Here is a 13,077-nt window from a genome sequence, read left to right as displayed (position 1 = left end):
TCTCTTCTATTTTCAGAGAGTGGCCAGAGGGGTTTCCCTCAGCACTGCCTGTCTCCTCAGTGGCTTCCAGTCCATAAAACTTTGTCCCTGTTTCTCTAGGTGGTTGGAGCTCAGAATGGGATCCCCAAAGTTCACTGGCTTCTGTTGTTTTCTCTGCTAGATCCTGCAACTGTTGGTAAATATCTTTGTTTCTATGAATGTGACTAGTCAAATAAACAGCAAAAATGTAAGTGTGAAAATAAATTGTGTATACTGTTCTTTGCTCAAACCAGCTAGATGTATAAAGTTTCTAGTATTCATATTCTCTGCAACTGACTTTATGAGTTTGGGCCTCATGATCTGGGTCAGTGGCTCCATGGTCCTTTTCCTGCACAGACACAAGCAGCAAGTCCAGCACATTCACAGCAACAGGATCTCCTCAGAGCTTCTCAAGAGGCCAGAGCCACATGCACCATTTTGATCGTTGTGAGCACCTTTTTTTCCTTTTACTCACGCTCCTCTCTTTTGCACGTTTGGATGACTATTTGTTATTCCAGGTCAGTGGCTGGTGGACACCTCTATGATTTTGTCCTCATGTTTCCCAGCGTTCAGTCCCTTTGTGTGTTCATTCGTGGTGACACTCGATTCTCTGCGTTTCACGTGGCCTGCTAGTCAAGGAAACGCCCTTTTCCCAGCTCGCCCAGGGAGGGCCCCCCAGAGGAGGTGTGCCCTGGGTGAAGCTACCCAGGAACCCTGCCCCAGGAACTTCTCGGCCCAGCCTCCTGCACCTGGGGACCATCAAGGGGCTCAGGGTAGGAGCGGCCGGGGGCGTGGCCCCCAAGTGGTCTCCGGGACGGCGACCCTGAGCCTGACCCGTAGGTCGCTTCTGTCGCCTATGTAACCGCTGAGGTCCCCGAAACAGCCTCAAACGCCTCGGCCCCGCACGTGAGGGGGATAAGGCAAAGACCCTCCCGCGCTGCGGCCGCGGTGTCTACGCGGCCCCGTGGAGTGACGCGTCCGTGTGGATCCGGAGCCTTTGCTTCCTGAACCTGAATCAACGTCTCTAGCCACGTGGGCACTTAGCTGGGTTTGGGACCGCGGAAATCGGCCAGCGGCCCCTTTCAGGAGCGGCAAGGCCCTGTCTCGCTCTTGGTGTCGCGCCTTTTCCTAGCGCCTTCCGCGCGGCCGGTTGGCCCTTGTTCCGGGTGACGGGGACGGCACTGGCACCCTGGGCGTGTGAGAACTACATTACCCATAATGCTGAGCGCCAAGCTGCAAAGACGCGGAGCCAATCAACGTTCAGGATCGGGCCTGTCTCCGTTTGTTGCAAACGGTAAGGCGGAACTTCCGGCACCGCTCCGAGATGGTCTTTTTGGGGGTTCACTACCTCGGCCCACGCCGCCTGAGTTAGCAACGCTGCCCCCGGCACAGAGCGGGGGTCGCCCCGCTACGCTGCAGCCCGTGGGTCGTTGTCGCTGGTGGCAGCTGTGCCTGGGTTCCCTGGCCCCGCTCCACTCACAATCCGATGGCGGCGGCCGTGCTGAGAGATTCGACTTCGGTGAGTGCTACGTCCCCCCGGCCTCACCTGCCCTCCCCGCCGGAAATCCAGCACCCTGCGTGAGGGGCGCCTGCTTTCGTCCCTGCAGCCCGGCCCGAGTCCGGGACTGTGAGGCCCTCGCGGGTGGGGCTCCCGTTTACAAGCCTGGTGTCGTGGGCTGCGGAGGGTGTGGCAGGCGGAGGGGCCGGTTTCTGTGACTCTTGTTGGGGCGATTGAGCCAGGAGCGTTCACGCCGGAATGGCAAAGTGAGGCTCTTTCTTTTCAAGACACTGAGAGCCATGGGTGGTTGTGAACAGATGAGGCACATGGTCTGAGTTAGACTTTTGAAAATTTTCCTAAAGTTAAGAGTTAGAACAGCCTGGAAGGGGGATAACACCGAGGCACAGGGAGGTTGAGTCCTTGTGCAAGGTCCCAGAGCAGGTAAGAGTCACACGGAACTGAGGCGCAATGATAATTTAGTCATCACCAAGTCACCTGTCTCCAGGGCTGCGCAGGGAAACAAGGAGGCATGAGCCCATGGACCTTCCACCATAGTTACCTGCGTCTCACAGCCTTCCTCTTCCCGCAGGTTCCCGTGACTGCAGAAGCTAAAGTTATGGGCTTCACACAGGTGAGTGGAGAGTGTTTCGGGGCCTCACTGGTGCTGACCCCAGTGTTTGTCTCTGAGATTGTGTTCTGGGACTCTTCTCTTGGCACTCTGTGGGTCTTTGGTTCTAGGAACCCTGAACAAACATCAATCCCAGGGTCATACATCCAGGCTGGAAGCTGGTATAGACCGGTTCCTGTTGCTGGGAACCAGCAAAGTAAGGTGTGGGACGTTGTCTCAGGCTTATATACTAGATGAGCAAGTGCTTGAGAGTCAAGCTGAGCCGGTTTAGGGAACTACAACTTTTTTCTTTCTCATGGGAACTGAACGCTGGGATGCAGGAATCAGACAAAAAATGGCTCTCAGTTGTTGGGTGTTTCTTCTGGAGTGTGTGACGAGCAATGATAGTTTGGGAGCAGAGGAGGTATGTGACCTGATCCAGGTCTCATCAGGTTCTCTGTGTGGCCAAGCTGAGAGAACAGGCTGAGTGTGAGGTATGAGATAGGAGGATAGTGAAGAAGGCTGCTGTAGTAGTCCAGATGAGTGTTACTGGTGGCAGGACTTGTGTGGTGGCTGTGGAGGTGGTAGTTGGATTCTGGAACCGTTTTTTAAGTAGGGAAGCCTGGATTTTGAGATGTTGAAGGCAAGAGATAGAAAAGTAGGATTCAGGGGTAAAAGCAGGTTGTTTGGGTTTAGCAGCTGGAAATATGGAAGCTCCACTAGCGAGGATTGTAAAATTGGTAGTAGAGTCAGTTGTCTCTAGAGATAATCAGAAATTTTGATTTGGAACATCTTTATTTAAATTTTTTTTTTTTAAATCATTATCTGAACATGGCCCAATGGGACATCTTTAGAGTCTGAGATGGTTCAAAGAACAGTTAGTTTAGACATCAAGTGGATAGTCTATCCAGAGGACTAGAACTGTGGGGAGGGATTCAGGATGGAGACATTTAAAAGGTGGCCACTACTTGCCTAGGGGTATAGCTTGGGACACAGTTAGGAGGTGGAATCCTGATCACTCTAGTAACGCTGTTACCAGCCCAGGGAAGGGAGGTTGGGGGTCACTACTGGGTCTTCTGCTGGGGGACATGGTTCATCATGGTGGGAATCACAAAGACAGGTATGAGAGAGAAGTGGCCATGGTGGGGTGTGAGAGCAAGGATGATCTGGCAAGTGGCCAAGGATCTAGGAGAAGAGTGGGCATGAGATCAATGCTTGGAAGTAATCCAGACAAGATGACACTGAGACCAAAACTAGTGCTTTCTCAGCACTCTGGATCTATCTACCAGGGTTTTGTGGTAACCGTTGAGGTATCAGGAATTTTAGGGAGGTGGATAAGTTGAGAGTCACAGGTGGTCATCTGGGAGAGTTACTGGGCCTGAGGTGTGGGAGTCCTCTGGGGCAGACTTTGAATGAGGGTTAACAGGAGAGAAAGACTGTGACTTAACAGAGGAGATCAAGTGCAGCACTAGTGGAAGAGGGCCATGGGTGTCAGAACCCCAGGTATTTCTGGGTGACTGAGGATGTAGCAAGGGACAGAGTCAGGCAAGGAGGCCTTCAGAGCAGGATGGGGCTCTGAAGGGCTGCCTTTGGCAGTGGGGACATTCAGCCTCTGAGTAGCACCGGACCTCATTTCAGTTTGCCAAGCACTTTTGGATGTTGCGTTCCAAATATCGTGGGGATGCCGGAGAACTGCCTATGGTGTGGAGCAACAGGGTGGAAATCGCTGTGGAAGTGAGATTGTTTGAGGGTGTGTGCTTCAAAGAGTGATGTGCATATGGAGAGGAAGTGTGAACTGAACAAACCATGGCCATGGCATTGAGGATATAAGAATGATGGCTAACCTCATCATTGCTTGTATGTGAGAGGCATACTTTTGGAAACTCCAGGAGAATTGTCTGACAAGACAAAATCCAACCCTATATGCTAGACCCAGAGTTTAAATGGCATTTCCTGGCTCACCTGCCTGTTGGTGCTGTGGGAAGACACAGTGATGATGGGACCATGAGGAGAGGGCAGGAATCAGTGCCACCAGGACTTGGTATCTCCTCTGAGGTGGGGCTTAGGGTTGGGGGTAAGCAGGGGAAGGATGCATGGGGGGCATGAACTTGGGATCCTAGGAGAGAATCTGATCATGGTAAGATCTGTCCCCATCATGGCAGGGCTCTGTGACCTTTGAGGACGTGGCCATTTACTTCTCCCAGGAAGAATGGGGGCTCCTTGATGAGGCTCAGAGGCTCCTGTACCGTGATGTGATGCTGGAGAACTTTGCACTTATAACTGCGCTGGGTAAGGCCCTCACAACCACTCTCGTCTCCTGGTCTTTGTCTATCCTTTTTCTCCCCAGAGGCAGCTCTGTCGGACCATGGGCTCTGCTGACTTCCCCACTGTCTTGGCATATGTGCTGTGGTGTAAGGAATGAAATCATTGCACTCCTTAATCAGCCCTGACATTTGCTGTTCCAAAACGCACCGGGATGGGTCTGGGTGTCTTGAGTCAGCCTAATGCATCTCAGTTTACTTCTTCACTTCCTCTTTGGGTGGCTGTGTTCATATTCATGGTACTTTGTGTCTCAGGTTCTGCCTCCTTGATGACATTTCCTTTGACTACCTGTGTTAGGAATTTGCAGAATTTTCCTCATCAGTATTTACGTGGACCATGAGCTGTTGTTGCCAGAACCTCCTTCAGGATCTGTGTCATATTAATTTTCTTTCTTGTGTTCTCAAGGAAGCTGACTTGCTCTGGGCCACTGCAGGATACTCACCTGTCCCAGCTGTCCCTTAGGACTTGCTTCATTCAAGTCCCAAGTAGTGGCACATCTAGAGGTGCCGGGAAAGCCCTGGTTGTTGGAAAGGGTGAAGATGGGAATATGGCTTCAGAGGAAGCCTGGCCTCAGTCAGTGGCACCTGGGTGAGGACATGGCATCCAGCCTGTTTTCTAGTCTTACCAGGAATTTGCCCTGTGTCATCCAGAGTTTGGTGCTAATGCTACTGGACACACCTCATTTCTACGTTTTTCTTCCTCTTCTTTGACACTTTGCTGGCTTATTGCTTCATCTGGGACATCTGGCCTCATGCTGCCCCATCTTTCTGCCCTCCATGTGTCACCAGTTTCTCTGCACTGCCTCCCAGCGTGTTTTCCAACACTGACCCACTCCCAATATGTTGTGAGTTGTGCATATGCCATTAAATATTTCTTGAACACAAGATCGCAGTTGGAATCTCTCACTCACTTCCAATTGCATTATCTTGGGCCTGAATAATGCCAACCTTCAGCACAGCATACACATGCCACCAGCTGACAAGATCTTGCCACAGGATTTGGCAAAGGAGTAGATTGGAGACCCTGTCTGTCCTTATGTGCTGCACCCCATCCTTGATATCCTGTGTTTGGTGAGGCCTCCCCATTTTGTGATCTTTAGAGGCCCCCTACTGCTAGGCAGCCCCTTTCTTATCCTGCTTTCAGCTCCTCAATGTTGCTTCAAAGCAATACTGTGAATTCATTCCTTGATGTCTATGTGAAGGTGCTTCCCTTTCCTGTTATGTACCCATAGGGTTTTAATTAATGGAGGTGGTAGAGTGCCAATACAGAGAGGTTAATGTCAATGACATAGGAATTTATCACCTGCAGTAGCAAGAGCATGTGAGCACTGTGCCATGCAGGGCCACAAGAGAGAAGGGAAAATATTAAGCCACAGCCTTTATTGGGGTTTCTGCAGATACCACAAGACATGATAAACAGTTCAGGATTGGGTAATTTGAGTGGTTTGCTTTGGGGCAAAGGGGCTCACTGGGCTTAGTTGTCTGCTGCCTGACCTTGGGATGATTAGAGCAGAGGAATATTAGCTCCTGAAACATCCAAGTCACATAGAATATGTGATTGGGAGTATGGGGCTCTGAATTGATTTTGTATTTGTTATGCTCCTTGCTGAGCCCTTTGCTATCTCTTAAGAGTTGGCTCACTCTGGAAGCACCATTCTCTCCCCAGCCAGCAAAGTGTTTCATTTTGTTTTCTTTTGCGTTTGAGACAGTTTCACCTTGTCTCCCAGGCTGGAGTGCAGTGGTGCGATCTGGGCTCACTGCACACTCCGCCTCCCGGGTTCAAGCAATTCTCCTGCCTCATCCTCTTGAGTAGCACACCACACCACACCTGGCTAATTTTTTGTATTTTTAGTAGAGACAGGGTTTCGCCATATTGCCCAGGCTTGTCTCAAACTCCTGAGCTCAGGCTAGCAAAGTTTTTAAGATATCAGAACATTAATTATTCAGAAAATAGTTTTTTTTAAAATGGTTAATACACTGCCATCATAGTCAACGTGCATTTCATCAGTGTTTCTCTGCTTTCAGTTTGTTGCCATGGGATGGAGGATGAAGAGACACCTGAGCAAAGTGTTTCTGTAGAAAGAGTACCTCAGGTCAGGACTCCAGAGGCCAGTCCATCCACCCAGAAGACTCAATCCTGTGACATGTGTGTCCCGTTCCTGACCGACATTTTACACCTGACTGATTTGCCTGGGCAGAAACCATGCTTGACTGGGGCATGTGCAGTCTTTCACCAGGAACAGAAGCATCATAGTGCAGAGAAACCCTTGGAAAGTAACATGGACAAGGCCTCATTTGTGCCGTGCTGCCTATTCCCTGAGTCAGGAACGCCTTTCACCAGCATTGAGGTTGGGAAGGACTTCCTAGCCCCATTGGGTGTTCTTCAGCCTCAGGCTATTGCTATCTATGAACAACCCAACAAAATCAGCAAATGTGAGGAGGCCTTTCATGTTGGAATAAGTCATTACAAGTGGAGTGAATGCAGGAAAGAGTCCAGCCACAAACAAACATTTTTTCACCCTAGAGTCTGCACTGGAAAAAGGTTTTACGAATCTAGCAAATGTGGGAAAGCCTGCCGCTGTGAGTACTCCCTTGTTCAGCTCCGAAGAGTCCATCCTGGAGAAAGGCCTTATGAGTGCAGTGAATGTGGGAAGACTTTTAGCCAAACCTCTCATCTGAATGATCATCGGAGGATCCACACAGGAGAAAGGCCTTATGTGTGTGATCAGTGTGGGAAATCATTTAGCCAAAGAGCCACCCTCATTAAACATCACAGAGTTCACACTGGAGAGAGGCCTTATGAGTGTGGGAAATGTGGGAAATCTTTCAGCCAAAGTTCCAACCTTATTGAACATTGCAGAATTCACACTGGAGAAAGGCCTTATGAGTGTGATGAATGTGGAAAAGCCTTTGGATCCAAATCCACTCTTGTTCGGCACCAGAGAACTCACACAGGAGAAAAGCCATATGAGTGTGGTGAATGTGGGAAATTATTCAGACAAAGCTTCAGCCTTGTTGTACACCAGAGAATTCACACTACAGCAAGGCCTTATGAGTGTGGCCAGTGTGGGAAATCATTTAGCCTAAAGTGTGGCCTCATTCAGCACCAGTTAATTCACAGTGGAGCTAGGCCCTTTGAGTGTGACGAGTGTGGAAAATCCTTTAGCCAAAGAACCACCCTCAATAAACACCACAAAGTTCACACTGCAGAAAGGCCTTATGTATGTGGGGAATGTGGGAAAGCTTTTATGTTCAAATCTAAACTTGTTCGGCACCAGAGAACTCACACTGGAGAAAGGCCTTTTGAGTGCAGTGAATGTGGGAAATTTTTTAGACAAAGCTATACCCTTGTTGAACACCAGAAAATTCACACTGGATTAAGGCCTTATGACTGTGGACAGTGCGGGAAATCCTTTATCCAAAAGTCTAGCCTCATTCAACACCAGGTGGTTCACACGGGGGAAAGGCCATATGAGTGTGGCAAATGTGGGAAGTCCTTTACACAACACTCTGGCCTCATTCTCCACCGAAAATCTCACACTGTGGAGAGGCCTCGTGACAGCAGCAAATGCGGAAAATCCTACAGCCCAAGAGCTAACATTGTTTAACTCCTGAAACTCCACACTGGAGAAAAGGCTTAGACCTGCAGGGAATGTGCCATCTCTTTCTTCAGTGTTTTGGCTATAGAGAGTCTTTGTGAAGGAGCCATCTGCCTAAAGTTAAACCTCATACTGGTAGACCTCCAGATGGGTGAGACTCTCATGAGTTCCAGGCACATGTGTCTTGCAGGAGCTCCTTTGCACGTTCTAAACTGCTTGAGGCCTTTGCAGGAGTTAAATCATTAGTCACCCTTGCGTACTAAGGAGAGGGAGATACACCTGTGTGCTCCCATTCCTTGGAGGAAATTCCTTGAGCAGTCTGAGCCTTTAAGGGGAATTCCTTCCCTTTTCTGACTGATTACAGCATACATCTGACCAGTTTTGGCCAGAAGGACCCAGCCTGGGTTCTGCTGGAAGCTGATGTGGAAGGCTTCCCTTCATGGAAATTCTTGTTCTCACACGACACTTGGTAGTTTTTCCAGCCTCCAAGTCACCACCTCGTAACTGGCTGCCTCACATTGCTCTGGTTTGCGTGGTAATAAAGGCCTTATTTTTAAATCTGTGTAGTCTTAGGGTTTGGTTTACTGTGTAAGGTGGCTGGAAAACACACTTGGGCTCTTACGTAAAGGAATGGACAGCTTTTGTGGGGCCCCAATGTCGTTGGCCTGTGCAGGAAAAATAAAACGACAGAGAGTAGTTCTCATTCTGGTTTTAGTCCAGTTTGCCTTACTGCCCAAGGCCTCCTAGGAAACAATGCAATAATTTTATTGTCCTAATTTCTGGCCTGTATCCCTACACTTTCTCTGGACTAGTCATTCTGAGGACAAGTCGGCTGTTATGACAGGCTCCTGTGCTTTGGAGAATAAGATGGATTTGTGGCATTGTTCCCACAGGCTGTAATGCCCAGCACTGTTGAGACAAAATTTTTTCCCAGCTTCTGCAAAGGAACCACGTGCCCTGATGACCATGATTCCATAGATGGCGGGACTCAAGCTGATGGGAGCTAAGCATTGGACATAATTGGTACAGAAATTTTGGGTATGATTAATAGGAAGTGGAGGAGCTCGTAGCAAAAGACAAGTGTGCCTGTGGTAAAGGTGCATCTACGCATCTAGTAACTGGCTGTGTCTTTATTTTCGCAACACAATCTTCTTGTACAAGGTGTGACAGTGTAGGCGTAGCCTGGCTTAGAGGGAACAACTCCATTCTGCATGTGATTGTCAGAGCGTGGAGCCAGGCAAGCAACCTGGGGGCTTCCATGGGATGGTTCGATGTGAGTGCAGGAGGACACACAGGAGGTAGAGAATCAGAAGGAGCCTGGGTAGCAGAAACCTTAACTTGGAAATGACATCCCCCATCATAGGCTTTACCCTCTGCCACAGTTACCCCATTTTCAGAGGCAGAGTCCTTTGCCCTCGTGCCCTACTTGGAGCTCAACCCTCAGATGTCCTGGCTCTCTGCAACTTTCCTGGTGACCAAGCAATAGGTCCTAATATCCAACAGTCTGACGTCAACTTTCTGTCTCTGACTTGCCAGGCATTGGTGCCTTTCAAGGTCATGGCTCTGACCTTCACCTGGTGGAAATGTGGATATTTGGGCCTGGCCCAGAGGATGTTGCACCAAGCTAGGAGGCTGGAGAACTGTGGGCTCTTGGTCTTGCTGGGTAAAGCTTTATTTGTGTCCCATTTGGGTGACCCTAGTCCTCTGATTCCATCCTGTTGCACACACCTGCCTGGTGAGAAAGGCATCTCAAGCTCTTCTGCCTCTACCCACAGGTCCTGCTGTATTCTCTGTTTTGGTCTCACATTCTTTTGCCTGGTCTCCCTGTGTCAGCACTGGGGATCACTGGGGTAGAAACGGCCCTTTAAACACAAATCCTCACCCTAGTGCCCAGCACACTCTGCCCTTTGAGGTCCTTATTCCAGAATTCAGGCAAGAAAACTTTACTGATCCAGCCTGGTTGGGTCAGGTATCTCCAGAGATCAGTTAACAGGACTGTGAGGGTGGACTGTTCTCAAAGAAGGGGCTGAGTTAGGCAGACCACCAAGGTAGCATGTCCATCATTATTCCCCAGATATCTTATTATATAATACTGCCTTTTTTTTTTCTTTTTTCTTTTTTTTTTTGGAGTCTCACTCTGTCGCCCCAGGCTGGAGTGCAGTGGCATGATCTTGGCTCACCACAACCTCCACCTCCCAGGTTCAAACGATTCTCCTGCCTCAGTCTCCTGAGTAGCTAGGATTATAGGCGTGCACCACGACGCCCAGCTAATTGTTGTATTTTTAGTAGATATGGGGTTTCGCCATGTTGACCAGGCTTGTCTTGAACTCCTGACCTCAGGTGATCCACCTGCCTCGGCCTCCCAAAGTGCTGGGATTACAGGTGTGAGCCACCACGCCCAGTTGCTCATTTTTTTAAAGAGCTCCTTGTGTCAGCATGAATTGTCCTCACTTCCTGAGGCCTGTTACACTCGTCCAGTGGTAAGGGAGATGGTTTTAGAGAGCACAGAGGTATGACGTCAGGTGGCATTGTTGTAGGGCAGTTGAGCCGCCAAATTGGGGCTTAGTCCAAGAAGGTTCTTAGCTTCACTCAGGAAAGAATTCAAGAGCAAGCTGGTGGTAGATGAAAACAAGTTTGTTGAGGCAGCAGGGTTACAGCTCTGTGGCTGCTCCTACAGAGCAGGGCAACCCCATAGGCATTGCGTCCAGAGTATCAGCTCAGGGGGCAGCTCTGCAGTCATATTTACACCCACTTTTAACTACATGCAAAGTAAAGGGTGGGTTATTCAGAAATTTCAAGAAAAGGGATGGTAATTTCCAGGTGTTGTCAAGGTAATGGTAAACTGCCATGGCACTGGTGGGTGTGTATTATGTAGAGATGCTCTCAGTGCCTGTTCCTTGTTTCAGCCAGTCTTCAGTCTCGTATGGAGTCCTGCCTCCTATCTCACTCCCCCATCAGAGATTAAATACTCCTCTTTAATCTTAAGGGGGCTGAGGAAGGGCAGAGGTCCATCTTCTGTGACTGCTTGCTGCTGATTTTATGGGCATAGGCCCTGCCTAGCACTAAAGGAGTAAAGATCCCTGGATACCACATCTAAGGTGCCCAAAGGCAGGACACTTTCATTCTCTGGGACAGTAGATAAAGATGGGTTGGAAAACTTGTGCCAGCATTGTCTTCACCTGGAACTAGAACAGGATACACCAACCCCTCTGCTGTGGATACTGGTCCATGGTCTGTTAGGAACTGGGCTGCACAGTAGGAGGTGAGTGGTCAGTGAGCGAGCATTACTGCCTATGTTACCTCTTGTCAGATCAGTGGCAGCATTAGATTCTCATACGGGTGCTAACCCTAACAAACTGTGCATGTGAGGGACTGGGGTTGCACACTCCTTATGAGAATCTAGTGCCTGATGATCTGAGGTGGAAGAGTTTCATCCTGAGACCACCCCCCAGCCCCAGCCCCAGCCCCACATACCCCATCTGTGGAAAAATTGCCTTCCACGAAACTGGTCCCTGATGCCAAAAAGGTTAGAGACTGTTGATCCAGAAGACACAAACTTTACTGAGAGGTTAAACAAGCAAGGGTCAAAGAAAATATGTAACAGGGTCACTTGCTCATAGGTCTTTTGAATGTTAACCTATCCAGAGTTGCTAATATATGTGCAGCAGGTTTTATTAATAACTGCACAGACTTTTTACCTTGTTCTGCTAGTAGATAACACAATGCCAGTCTGTTATCGAGAACTGCATTTGCCAGAGTCTAGAGATTCTTGAATTTCTGGTAGTGCCTGACCTGTGTTGGTGGCTAAAGATTCTAGAGTTTGAGTCGAGTTCTTTAGGGTTGATTTGTGGTAGGCAAAGCCACCCTAAGGTGCTGCTAGTCCTATGGCTGCCCTGATTCCCACCAGAACCAATCCTATTGCTTGTTAACTTCTGGCGTTCCTGGGCCTTACTGGGTTATGGACTGTGACCCTTGGAGGGGCAAGGGTGGCCAACATACATTTATCTTTGTTCCAAGTTTTAGATATATAAGGGAAAGCTACTCCTGAAAGAACAGATGGCTCCCTGGGGAGCCAGGAGTAGTTACAGCATGTGACTTCTCATTCATGGCCACAAACAAAAATGAGTCCAGTTGGAGCATAAATAGAAGCCCTACAGGGTGTGATGTCTATCCTTTGCTGCCAAGTTTGGTCTATAGAGATATTCTTCCCCTGTTCCAATGGGGGTGGTCAAACAAACCTTGTTTTCCAGAAGCAAACCCTCCTAGATTAGGCAGTCGTTTTTTTCCCTGTATGTTCTAGTCTGAGAGAAGACACCATATATGGTCTCCTTGCCATTTACCTTGCTTTTGCCTTGGAAACTTGGTAACTATAGTTAGATCAGAGCATTACAGGGAAACATCTGCTTTTGTGTCATTAACACAGTAGTGGGTGCAAAAGAATCATTAATGCACTGGAGATATACTCAACTTTTCAAGTCCAGGTATAATGGCAAGTGTGGAAGGGGACGTTCAGGTGGAATCCATTAAGTGGAGGAGAGTTCCACTGAATAATTAGGGGTTTAGGTACTTTGGGATTGCTATGGTTAGTTAGAAGTACTGGGTAGATGGCCGTGAGATCTTCCAGATAGGCCAGAAGATGGAACTCTAGATCCTGGGGATGTTGATGACAAGTCCAGCAACCATGAAGATGATTCCCTGACACTATAATTTTTGAAATGTTTACTATAGAGGTTTGATCTAATTAGAACAATTTGAGGATTTCTGTTTAAACTTTCACCTAGTGAGAGCTTTATGTCCCTAATGATAGATATTCATGGCACTGTATAGGGGGATATTTCACCCTGAGTGAATGCTCTTCTCCCTCTCCATTTGGGTTGTGTTTTTCCTCCATGTAAAAACTCAGGACTGCTCAATGAATCTAGACAGTTCCATTATGAGACAAGTTAATTTTCTTCTTCTGGAAGGCATACAATGGGGACAACCTATTAATCCCCAAACCTCTCTTTCTAACTTCTTCCCTGGAAAGAATTTGGA

The 13,077-nt window shown here is 48.6% G+C and overlaps 1 protein-coding gene across 2 annotated transcripts; it reads left to right on the top strand.

The window, feature by feature from the left end:
* Positions 1–1,303: 1,303 nt before the first annotated feature.
* Positions 1,304–8,604, top strand: ZNF416 (zinc finger protein 416). Of its 2 annotated transcripts, XM_025369248.1 has the most exons (4): positions 1,304–1,537; positions 2,106–2,147; positions 4,286–4,412; positions 6,470–8,604. In XM_025369248.1, exons 1-4 carry the CDS (start codon positions 1,505–1,507, stop codon positions 8,050–8,052), a joined length of 1,785 nt encoding a protein of 594 aa, XP_025225033.1. In that variant the 5' UTR covers positions 1,304–1,504; the 3' UTR covers positions 8,053–8,604. The 2 variants fall into 2 exon arrangements, with proteins under 2 accessions (XP_025225033.1, XP_025225034.1); XM_025369249.1 differs by lacking the exon at positions 4,286–4,412.
* The last annotated feature ends 4,473 nt before the right edge of the window (positions 8,605–13,077 follow it).

The sequence above is a fragment of the Theropithecus gelada genome, chromosome 19, assembly GCF_003255815.1.
Source record: "Theropithecus gelada isolate Dixy chromosome 19, Tgel_1.0, whole genome shotgun sequence".
Classification (NCBI taxonomy): domain Eukaryota; kingdom Metazoa; phylum Chordata; class Mammalia; order Primates; family Cercopithecidae; genus Theropithecus; species Theropithecus gelada.
This window is presented reverse-complemented; position numbering and strand designations above follow the sequence as displayed.